The 12,739-nt window shown below is 28.5% G+C and overlaps 1 protein-coding gene and 1 long non-coding RNA gene across 2 annotated transcripts; both read right to left on the bottom strand.

Moving 5' to 3' along the window:
• Positions 1 to 4,317: 4,317 nt before the first annotated feature.
• Positions 4,318 to 6,817, bottom strand: LOC113385014 (juvenile hormone esterase-like). Its single transcript, XM_026622810.1, has 5 exons — positions 6,761 to 6,817; positions 6,438 to 6,685; positions 6,089 to 6,292; positions 5,266 to 6,011; positions 4,318 to 4,789 (listed from the first exon to the last, which is right to left on the bottom strand). The coding sequence occupies exons 2-5, from the start codon at positions 6,615 to 6,617 to the stop codon at positions 4,639 to 4,641; spliced, it is 1,281 nt and encodes a 426-aa protein (XP_026478595.1). The 5' UTR covers positions 6,618 to 6,685; positions 6,761 to 6,817; the 3' UTR covers positions 4,318 to 4,638.
• Positions 6,818 to 10,600: 3,783 nt separating this feature from the next.
• Positions 10,601 to 11,207, bottom strand: LOC113385476. The gene is made up of 3 exons (XR_003368001.1): positions 11,169 to 11,207; positions 10,767 to 10,863; positions 10,601 to 10,689 (listed from the first exon to the last, which is right to left on the bottom strand). It is a non-coding gene; the product is annotated as an uncharacterized LOC113385476 (long non-coding RNA).
• Between the last annotated feature and the right edge of the window lie 1,532 nt (positions 11,208 to 12,739).

The raw sequence follows: 12,739 nt of genomic DNA, 5'->3' as shown, positions 1-12,739 counted from the left end.
CAATTTACATGTCACAAAAGTATCTTAAATAATATAATAGACTTTTATCAACTAATACTATCGGCAGACAATTTCAAATCATCGCCTCGTCAATCACATTTAATTTTAAACAATACATGATAAAAAATTGTTTAGATAAATATTGTTTATAAATTTTGGAAATACTGTATGTATATATTCTAATCTAAGAAAATACTATTTACTGAGTTATTTGGATCGTATTGGACCTGTATTTTTGTGCTTAATATCATATATTTAATTTTAACACGTTATTCGCCATGTCAGTCATATGCGTCTGACGCTAAAAAGTTCTACATGAGTTATGTCAGACATACACGATTTCAGTTTTGGACAAGTCAGTCAAATATGTGCGACATAACAAATAATTTTTTCCAGGAATTTTGGTAAAAACAAATTTTCTTCGATACATTCTGTTTCTTTGATACATTTTTAACTAATTTATCTAATAAAGTGACCAAAACCCACAAAGAAATATTTCTGAAATATTCGTGGCGATTAACGTGTTAAGAACATTTCAAAAGAATATTCGAGATATTCAATTCTTACAAGAATCACATATGTTCTAATTTCAGATTCGTCAAAATTTTGATGAATTTGATGAAGTTTGAATTAATTGATGAATGTGATAGTTGTAACTTCTTTTATTTAAAAAAAACAATTTATTATATATATATCAAATATAAAAAAACTGAATATATAGTTTTTTCAACGATAAAACAAATTTGTATTGAATAGACGACCAATACTTCGAACTGAAAAAAGAAATTAATATTCTTAAACAATTATTAATTTAATTAATCATTTATACGTTTAAGAATAAATTATTTCATTCAGCTATATCTTCAATGTCAGTTTTTTTATTTAAAAACAAAAAATCTCTTTATAAGGTTGTGTTTCTACGATTTCTATAATTTGAGTCCCTTCCATTTGTTTATGCTATTTTTTGTTACTCAATTTATTCTTGTTTTATATTATTTTAGCTGAATAGTGGCACATATCAAGTGTCGAAACGTATAATTAAATAATTGTCTATATTTTTTTCATATTAGATACGAGTATATTGGTCTATCTATATAAATAATACAAATATGTATATAATGATGTATGTGACCCACCTCTTAATTTGTAGAAGTAAGTAGATGTGGATTGCGCCTTGGTATGAAAATGGTGATGACTGCACACGCTGAAATAAATAATAATCTTATATATAAAAATGGAGCTCTCTTTCAAATGTCCGAATAAAACTCGAAAACGGCTGAATCGATTTGGCCAGTCTTAGTCTTGAAAAATTCGTGCCAATCCAGAGAATGTCCAAAAGGTGAGAAATTATTTCAAATCCGTGTAGAAACTTTACATTTATAATTTGAAAATTTTTGTAGAAGCGTAATTTAAATAGAACAATGGACGGTGGCAATTTCGTGAAATGTCAAACGCTTTTGACAGATGATGTTCAATTACGTTTAATAGGATGTTTTACGCGAATATTATTTATTTGTGATAAATTTGTAGTAAGTAGTTTTGTTTGTAGTTTTATTTATATACAAAAACGTTAGTAAACGGGCCCCAAGTGTTACTAGAGACTCAAAATATAAACTTTTTCGATATGTTAATATGAAAATGCATTTTTGGCATATTTTTCTCAAACACGGTGCTCTGAAAGATCTTATTTGTATAATTATATGCTCATTGGTATTTATAAAACATTTTCTAGGTTGTTATATTATTTTTTATTTATGTTATTTAAATTCAGAACCTAAATTTGGTATCGATCAAATGGACCTTTTGTCGAATAACATTTTTCCAGTTATAATTTTCCAGAATTTATCGCAGAATAGATTATCCGGAATTCGGATTATCCGGAATTCGGATTATCCGGAATTCGGATTATCCGGAATTCCGATTATCCGGAATTCCGATTATCCGAAATTCCGATTATCCGGAATTCCGATTATCCGGAATTTCGATTATCCGGAATTCGGATTATCCGGAATTCGGATTATCCGGAATTCGGATTATCCGGAATTCGGATTATCCGGAATTCCGATTATCCGGAATTCGGATTTTCCGGAATTCCGATTATCCGGAATTCCGATTATCCGGAATTCCGATCATCCGGAATTCGGATTATCCGGAATTCGGATTATCCGGAATTCGGATTATCCGGAATTTGGATTATCCGGACTTCGGATTATCCGGACTTCGGATTATCCTGACTTCGGATTATCCGGACTTCGGATTATCCGGACTTCGGATTATCCGGACTTCGGATTATCCGGACTTCGGATTATCCGGACTTCGGATTATCCGGACTTCGGATTATCCGGACTTCGGATTATCCGGACTTCGGATTATCCGGAACCAATGGGGTTTATTGTTTTTATAATACTTCATTGTATATAGCATTCAAACAACACATCCTTATACACTTAAGGTATTAATATTTTTGATTCTCTAGAAATTGTCTAGAATATACCTTATTTAGCAAAACAACGTTTGCCGGGTCAGCTAGTATATAATAAATGTAATAACTAGCTGTAAGTGGAATTCTGTCTTAAGGCAATTAGGGCATCGTGCCTTAAGGCAAATTGCTGGAACTTCCCGTACCAAAAATTATTATTTTTTTAAAAACGATTAACATTTTTGAAAAAAAATTAATTAAAAAAAAATAAGATTTCTGAGAAACTATAAATTTGACAAAAAATTACTTTTTTTTGAAAAAAAAAATTTATATGAAAAAAAAATTTTTTTTTGAAAAAAAAATTTTTTTTTGGATACAAAAAATTTTTTTGAAAAAAATGTTTTCTTCATTTTGACATATTTTGGAAATTCTGAACTTTTTTTCAAAGCAATCGCACTGCTTGAACTGCATAGAGACGAAATGTCAAAGCGCGCATGTGCCGCGCCGCCGTCTAACGCATAAGCATTGGTACGGAACCCATAAAAATGTAAAAAAAAAATATACTTATTGTTAAAATCTCTATAAAATATCTGATAATTTGATGTGCATATGTCTAATGATAATTTTTAACCGCCGAATGGCATTATTTTTTACTTTTTTCATTAGATCTCCGAAACCGCTAGACCTGCCTCCATGAAAATTTGATCAATGCTACATCTTGTCAATACAAGTAAAATGTTTTTTGAATTATTCAAATCGGACGCTCCGTTCTCTTAAAAACGGAGGTACCGTTCTTGGCACTTTTTGCCCCGTATCTTCGGAACGGCTAGACCTGCCTTTGCCAAAAACTAATCAGCACGTCTCCTTATCAATACGAATCGAATGTTTTTTGAATTATTCAAATCGGTTGATCCGTGTTCCCAAAATCGTCGACGAAAATTTGTATCCGCACATACATACACACACATACATACATACATACATACATACACACACACACACACACACACACACACATACATCCATTTTTTCTAAGGTATGCCAAAATGTTCAGAAGGTTTTGAAACGTCGAGAAATGCAAAAATTTTCATTTTCGATTTTTTTGCGATTACTATAACTTACCCTACGGGAAGTTAATAAAAATCAATACAGTTGGGAATGTGATCAATATACTAGTGTTGTAATAAAAATAGTCAAATGTAAATTTATATTGTTCGTGGATCTATGGTAAGAGAATCCGTCTTGCAACCACAGAGTTTCAAGTTCAATGCCGGACAGCTTGATATCAAGCAGTGGTTATATTTGTATTCGCTGCAAAATACAAATATAAATCAAAGAAATAAATTAAAAATGTGTATATATATGAAATTACCTCCAATTTCATTACGAAATACTGACACATTAAAAGGCAAACACATATTTCCTGGTAAAGTGGCATCCAAAATGCCTTCCCATGGTACTGCCTTTTGTGGTGGCTAATAAAATTGTAAAAATAATTTTACATCATAATAAAACATTTATATAAATAACATAAAGTAAAAAATGACTTACCCTAAATCTAAGTTCTCCTAAAGGAGGTTTAGCATAAGGGATACCCGTAAAACTATAATATTCCTTTCCATTGACATTGATCAAAACTTGACCAACTAATTCTCCTTGTGGCAGTATTATTGTCGGTGAATCACATTTTATATAACAAACATTACTTACAAAAAGCAAAATTGCAACAAATTTATTGAACATGTTTTAGACGTTATTTTGGCACCAACTGAAATACTTAAGAGATGATCAAATTGTGATAGAAATATAAAAAAGTGATTATTCGTGAAATTTGATTATTGGAGTTCACAAAGTTCAATGTAATTTTTTGTGATTTTTCTATAACAAAAATAAAAATATTAGACCACAAAATGCATATATTCATTATTATTGAATTAGTTAATATAAATAATTTTAGCAATAAATAAACCAATATTAAAAAAATGTAATAATTATAAAATTACACTTTACATAATATTATAATTAATTTACAAGTCAATCAAACATTTAGATATGATTAAATTTTCAAAAAATTCAAATTCCAAACAAATACTTTTTTATTAGTAGACGTTGGTTTTGTAAGGAATTAAATTTACTAAAAAGGCAACAAAGAATTGTGAATGATTATTAATATTCCTATACTATTGTTATGTAAATTATTGTTGGTATAAGTAATTTAATTATTTTATTTTTTTCCAAAATTGCATACGACTTTTTAGTGGGTCAGTACTCAGATTTAAATCGGTGTCAATTAGAAGAAAATTCATTTTTTCTTTGGATGCAGGTTCCCATTTTATTGGAAGTGTATCCGTAATAGTAGGTGTAGGATTTCTAAAATTATAGAAATTAATTAGTATTTCTTAGTTTTCTCGTAATTTCATAGAAATGTTAATATAAAGTAATAAATCAGCTCTGAAACCATTAAGTGCAATATATTTATAAATTAAAAAAATAGTTTGTAAAAATAAATTCTCGAGTATTTACCTTCTCTCTTGTAAACAAGACCAAATATGGAAAAAAATATTATGAGATTTTATTTTATGACTACATTGTGAATAAATATTTCAAACTAAATAAAAACTTGAAATAAATAAATGTGAAAAATTAAATTTTCATATGCATACTTATTGTATGCTATTAGGGATATAATAATGATATTAAATTATTTTATTTCAAAATCTAAATGCATCGTCATTTAAGAAATGATTAAAGTTATTTCCTAAAGTATTTGATTTATTGCTCATGTGGCATTTGTGAAACTATTGGTAATTTCTAATATAATATAAATATCATATCATTTTACATACCCAAATTTGGTAAAATTAGTCCACATCTCCAGCATCCTTCTCTGAACCAACACAGCATTTGGTGTTTCCTTCCCAAAATTTGCACTTTTGGCTTTAAATATATTACCCAATTCATCAGCATGACCACCGCCTTTTATTCCAAAATCACCAAAAACTTTCCGACTTGGAGAATTTTCATCAAAATTATAAACATAATAAAAAACTGGTTCTTCCTGATTTTTAACAGTTAACTTTACTTGCTCATCAATTCCACGTGTAAACCAATTATCACTTAAAACATCTACAAAATTCTGCATATTTTCTGATATGGTTTTGTTTTGGAAATAAAATTCCCTGATTGCTTCACCCAGTGCAATAGATTTTTGTGATCGCAAAGGTAATTCTAAGTCAGTTGGTATAAATCTTTCAAAATCAGCTTCAAATTTATTTAATAAATCTGGATCTGTTTTTAAGTACATGAAAAATAGATTGCCTTCGGCACTGTTGTAACCTGTCAACAATGGAACTTTGTGGAATTTTCCTGAATTTATTATTGATATTGGCAAGTCAGTTAAGTACGAATCTTGTTCTGGAAATGTTTTTTCAATCGAAGGTACAAACACGAAGTCATCCAGCAGTTGACCATCAATTTCTTGGGGTAATTTGGTATTTAACAATGTTTCTACTGGTAGGTTTTTCAAAAAATCCAAGGCTTCTTGAGGGTTGTTTGTGGTAAGGCCTAAGGTTTTGCATAGTCGAAGTGCATTCTGAAAAGTAGAAATTATTGAAACTGAAAGTAATACCATTCAATAATAGTTGACAATAGGACTAATTTTTTATATACCTTAACAGGATTTTTTTGGAAAGCCCAGGGATTAAAAGCACTTCCACTTTGTGCTATAGCCTTGTGGAATAAACCTTTGGTAAGTTGTGACAAAATGTGATAATGTACACTTGCAGCTCCAGCAGTTGCTCCACAAATTGTAATATTTTTTGGGTCTCCACTAAAGGTTGCAATATTTTCATTTACCCATTTTAGGGCTGCAACCTTCAAAAAAATAATTGACATTGATATTTTGTATACGATCAAATAATTCTAGAGGATAAAATATCATTCATTTTCTCTGATGATAGATAATAACTGGTCTTCGAAAAGTACCAAAAACAACTTTTTATTACAATTCTATTCTTACTTGATCCATCAATCCAACATTCCCAGGCGCATCTTCGATTTCCAAATTAAGAAAACCAAGTGGTCCTAGACGATAATTAATAGTTACTAAGATAATATCATATTCTATTAAATAATCAGGACCATGTATATCAGAATTTCCTGATCCGACCACAAATGCTCCTCCATGAATCCAAAACATTACTGGCAAAGGATTTTCTGAAGTGTTTTGTGGGACATAGATATTTAAGTAAAGGCAATCTTCGCAACCTGGTAAAAAACAGTAATAATTCATAAACATACATACATACTTTGTTTCTATTTTAATTTTTTACTAATTATTACCCCCAGCTGATTTCAAAAACCATTTCCCAGCAGCACAATTATTTCCATACTGAGTGGCGTCAAAAACACCATTCCAAGGATCAAGTTTTTGTGGTGGCTAAAATATATTAATATTAATTTTATTATAATACCAACATAATACTTTTGTTAAAATTTATTATACCTTGAATCTGAGATCATTTACAGGAGATTTTGCATAGGGTATACCTGTGTAACTATAGTAAATTTTACCATTTTCGTTTACAACTTTCTTGCCTTTCAGAATTCCATATGTTGTTGTTTTTAGTAATGGATCACACATTATAAAATGTTATTATATATCCAAAATATAATATGGTTTAATTTTATACTAGCTCAAAAATAATGTAAATCATAGCCAAAACACACACTCATAAACATAAATAAAAATTTCTTTTCGATCATAAAAAAAATATTTTTTTATAAATAAAACTATATATATTTAAATTAAAATTAGATTAAAATAAAAATTAAATACATTTATATCAAATAAAATTATTTACACTGTGAATTACTGTTGTTCATTTGACATATCAATATCAAATACAACAGCAAAAACAATTCTCTAGATTGAGTTTTCCTTATCAAATACATAGTAATTATATTAGATAAAAAGTGTAATATTTTTAATGTAATATTCGGTAATTATATATGCTGGGAATGGTATGTATATATCCATAAAATTTAATGTATTAAATTTTTTGCTAGTTACATGATAATAGTATTATTAAAATTAATTTAATTTTAAGTTACATGCAGTAAGTTTTAAGTTAGAAATTTGTTAAAAATTAATACATATCTGAGTCAGAAATATTTTTGACTTATTTATACAAACCAAGAAAAAAATTTGGGTGAGGTATTCAATAAAATTTCGGTTTCAAATAATACAAAGTTTTTATATTATAGATCCCCAGATTCTATTTGTGCCTCAACATTTTCCCAAAATTCCATTCGTTCTTGTTCAGGATAAACACCCATAGAAAATGTTTCATTTATCGACAAATAGTTCAAAGATTCACTTGTGGCTGGTAACCATTTTACTGGTAAAATATCCGTAACTTCGGGAGTTGGATCACTAAAAAATAAACCAAAATTGAATAAAACTTATAAGAAAGTTTGGTAATTGTGTAAATCTAGACAGCCAAATGAGTAAACCAACAAATTGTTATTGCTAAAATAAATTTGCGAAAATGGTGACCTCAACGTGATACCAATTTGGTAACTTCTGTTCAATGTTTCCGTTAGTATAATAAAATGTTTTATTTACTTACCCAAATTTAATAAAGTTGGTCCACATTTCCAAAACTCTTTGTTGATTCAAAACGACACTTGGAATATCAGTCGCCAAATCCATCCAAGTTCCACTCAAAAAATTTGCCAACTCGTCACCATGAGCGGCTCTAGTTTGATTAAAATCACCATAAATTCCATAAGTCGGTGGAGCAACAGCAAAATAATATTCAAAATAATAAACTGGTTCAGTAGAATTTTCCAAAGTCAACTTAACATGTTTATCTACACCTCTTAAAATCCAGTTATCACCCATAATATCTACAAAACCGTGGAGATCTTCTGGAACAGTTTTGTTTTGGAAGTAAAAGTCTCTCATTTGATCAGAAAGATTTTGGGCTTCTGTTGTATTTAACTCAATGTTTAAGTCGTGTGGTATAAATTGTTGGAAATCAGCTTCAAATTCTTCAAGTAAATCAGGGTTGAAGTTTATGTACATGAAAAACATGATTCCTTCGCCGTTGTTGAATCCGGTCAACAGAGGAACTTTGTTGAAATTTTCTAAGAAGAAATAAAATTATGTATTTGTTGGTAAAATATAAAGCTTAAAGTTAAGCTTTTTTGTTATTTTAGAAAGAAGTTTTAGACAAAATATATGACTGACACTACATATATAAAAGCCCTCACCAAATGATCACGTGGTCTTAAAACTGGATGGTGAAAAAAATACATTACTCCTATTTTTTCAATTTTTTTATTATAATCAACAAGAAGTAAATATAATATATGTAATATTTTTAATAACTACAAATAATATTTCCACAAAAATGATAATTACTTACCTGACTCCATTCTAGAGAGTGGCGATTCCGGCAAAAACGGTTCATGAGTAGGAAATACCTTTTCAACAGTAGGGACAAAAATGTAATTTTCTATTAATTGTCCTGGTACTTCTCGAGGCATTTGCACCGAATATAAATCGTCCACAGGAGCATTTTTTAAATATTGCAAAGCTTCTTCAGGATCTGTTGTATTGTAGCCGATTCCTGCAGTCAATTGGAATGCTCGCTAAAAATAAGAAAAAATTGAAGAAAATCTTATTGGTAAATGATAAATGTTGTACGTGATAATACTATCATATATTACAATATGAGTAAAGATAAACACATATCTTGAAAAAAAAAGTAAAGAAGAACGCGATTCTCTAAAGTTTATTGACTTCTATTTTTTGCGTAACAATATTAGCAGTTGAAATTTGCAACAAACTAGTAAAGTGCTCTATTTGGAATTTATTTAAAATAATTATTATTAACTTTCCGTAAGGCAAGTTATAGTAATTGCAAAAAAATCGAAAATGAAATTTTTTATATATCTTTACGTTTTAAAACTTTCAAAGTTTTCTGAACTGAAAAACATTCGATTCGTATTGATAAGGAAACGTGCTGATTAGTTTTTAGCGAAGGCAGGTCTAGCCGTTCTGAAGATATGGGGCAAAAAGTGCCCAAAACGGTAACTCAGTTTTTAAGAGAACGGAGCGTTCAATTTGAATAATTCAAAAAACATTATACTTGTATTAACAAGATAAAAAACTGATCAAATTTTCATGAAGGCAGGTCTAGCGGTTTCGGAAATCTAATAAAAAAGTGAAAAAAAATGCCATTTGGCGGTCAAAAATTATCATTAGACATATGCACATCAAATTATCAGATATTTTATAGAGATTTTAACAATAAGTATAAATTTTGTTTACATTCTTATGGGTTCCGTACCAATGTTTATCCGTTAGACGGTGACGCGGCGCTTACGCGCTTCGATATGCAGTTTAGCAGTACGATTGCTTTGAAAAAAAGTTCAGAATTTCCAAAATATTTCAAAATAAATTTTTCTTCAAAAAGTCTTTTTTCTTCAAAAGAAAGTAAATTTTTGTCAAAAATTGATAGTTTCTCAAAAATCTAATTTTTTCAGAGTAATTTTTTTTCAAAAATGTTGATCTTTTTAAAAAAAAAAATTTTTGGTACGGGAAGTTCCAGCAATTTGCCTTAAGGCACGATGCCATACACAACTAGTTTATAATATAAATCAATTCTAAACCTCCATATGATATTCTTGAAACGCCCATGGATTCAGAGCACTTCCACCTTCAACAATAGCCCTTTGAAAAAGACCAGATGTCATATCTGACAACATTAAATAATGTGCACTTGCTGCACCTCCAATTGTTATTCTTGATGGATCACCTCCAAAATATTCGATATTATCATTTACCCATTTCAATGCCATAACCTGCAATGAAAATCAAATATCATAGTTCAAAAAATATTTCAAAATCGTCCACAAAAGCAATTAATTTTAAACCTATCAAAGAATTCGGATGATAAAATTTATTACTATTGATAATTTTAATTTTATAGATTTCTTTCATAGTTTTACTACCTGGTCCATCAAACCCATATTTCCAGGACAATCAGCTAATTCCAAGTTCAAAAATCCGAGTGGTCCCAACCGATAATTAAAAGTCACAAAAATTACATCGTAATCCATCAAATACTCAGGACCATTTTTATCAGCATTTCCAGACATATAAATAAATCCTCCGGAGTAAATCCAGAAAAATACTGGAAGTGGTTCATCCGATGATGTTTCTGGGACGTATATGTTTAGGAATAAACAATCCTCTTCTCCTAAATAAAAGTATAAGAAATAGTAATATTTAGTTGAATATCAATTTGAGTTACTCTTGTGATTGGATGTTAATTACCTTGTATTTCTCCTGTGAATATATTTGCTCCTTTGCAAATATTTCCTTCAATAGTTGCATTGTAGATACCTTCCCAAGGTTCTGCAGGTTGTGTAGGCTGCAAAAGTAAAAATAAAACTTTTATTTTTGAGTTTTGAGTATGTTATTGCCTATTCATTTTTTTATATTTTAATGGAAGATACTTTATGTAAATTTGCAACAAAATTTGATTCCTTTTCAATTGCAATAAAATGTCAAATATGCTTTTCAAATTCCAATATTTTCCAAAAGGCTGCCTATTACAAGTTAGATAGTAAATGACATAAACCTGAATAAAACCCAATGAAAAAAAATCATTCATTATAAATTATATATGTATATACTTATTTACATTTAGATTTTTTTACTAAATACTATTATTACCTTAAATTTTAAATCTCCAAGTGGCGGTTTAGCATAAGGTACACCTCGATATCCAGTAAAATTTTTGCCATTTTCATTTGTCAACTCGATGCCTTCTAAAGTTCCTTGGGGAATAGTTACTAATTTTTGACATAAAACATAAATTTCCAAATGCAATAAAATTAAAACTACACAAAAAAGAAATTTTGAGATCATTTTGTAAACTATCTAGATCTAAACCTAAAAGACTACTACCCAGATTTAAACATAAAATTTTAAATGCATACTTTTTTATAGTTGAAGGAAGCTATTTATGTGCATGGAAAATTTTTGTACAAAACGTGAGAAATTTACTTCGATAATTTTTTTATAAATTAGTGTTGTTTACGAATTCCATCACGTTGTATGTGCATTTTCTGAAAACTACATATATAAGTACATGATGATATAAATATTTATATACAAGTGATGATATATATATATGTGTGTATATATATGTATATTAGGGTGGTCCTTAATATGGACATTTTCGAATTTCCTTGCTCCCAAGGGCACAAATGATTCCAAATTGGTAAAAAACAATTCTCTGAAAGGTTTAGCTCTTAATATTATCTTTTAGATGGAGCGCAACTCAATCAAAGTTTTGTATGGAAATAGCATGAAAAAATTTTCAAAAATTTTGCAGAGCGTCGAATTTTCAATAAAAAATGGCACGTATTTTTACTTTTAATTCATTTGTCGCTGAGTTGTACCTAAAAAAATTTGTTTTTAATTTCCAATAATTTTTCCATGCTATTTCCATACGAAGTTTGATTGAATTGCGCATTATCTAAAAGTTAGTATTAAAAGCTAAAACTTTCAGAGAATTGTTTTTCATTAATTTGGAACCATTTGAGCCCTTGGGAACAAGGAATTTTGAAAATGTTCATATTAAGGACCACCCTAATGTATATAAATCCCAATTAATTACTTAATAATCAAGAATAACTACAGATTGTATTTTTTTTTTGTCTTGAAAGGGAATATAGAAAAGTAATAGTATTAAAAAATATATAAATGAATATAAACAAATTAATAAATTTAACTGAAATCATGGAATGATATGTATTGTAATAAATAGCACAAACTTAACAAATTTTGTTAATTGAAACGTGGTACCTATTAGATAGTTGTATTTATAATTATTTATATTAACCTAATTAGGTATATATTAGTATTAATATATAATATATTAATTAATATATATTATATGATATGTTAAACATGTTTAATTAGCTACAAAAAGAAATTAGTTAAACTTTAAAAAGAACTTAAAACTTTCTTAGATGTGTAAAAATTTTGTAAAATAAGTTACAGCATCAAAAAATGAATAATTTAATATGAACGATAATTCTTAATTCAAATAACAACAAAAAATTAAATAATCATGAAAAAAATATAAAGAGCCCACAAACTTGAATGAACAGATGATTAACGAATTTGAATTTTCAAAAAAAAATAGTAAACACTAAAATAAAATAGAGTATAAATTAGCATAGAGTACAAAATTCGAAGAGTAAATAAAATTCTATACGTACTGTTTTAATAGATTA

The sequence above is a fragment of the Ctenocephalides felis genome, unplaced genomic scaffold (genome assembly GCF_003426905.1).
Source record: "Ctenocephalides felis isolate EL2017-DRISC unplaced genomic scaffold, ASM342690v1 CF-g0.4_SCAFFOLD_03571, whole genome shotgun sequence".
Taxonomy (NCBI): domain Eukaryota; kingdom Metazoa; phylum Arthropoda; class Insecta; order Siphonaptera; family Pulicidae; genus Ctenocephalides; species Ctenocephalides felis.
Note: the sequence above shows the minus strand (reverse complement) of the source record. Positions and strands in the feature narration are given on the sequence as shown.

Bases quoted from the DNA above. Each gene is read 5' to 3' on its own strand.
- LOC113385014 (XM_026622810.1), bottom strand. From the start codon at position 6,617: ATGTTTTGGATTCATGGAGGAGCATTTGTGGTCGGATCAGGAAATTCT. The intron at 6,293-6,437 runs GTAAGAATAGAA...ATTTTTTTGAAG, and splicing joins ATGTTGGATTGATGGATCAA to GTTGCAGCCCTAAAATGGGT. The intron at 6,012-6,088 runs GTATATAAAAAA...TCTACTTTTCAG, and splicing joins TCCAAAAAAATCCTGTTAAG to AATGCACTTCGACTATGCAA.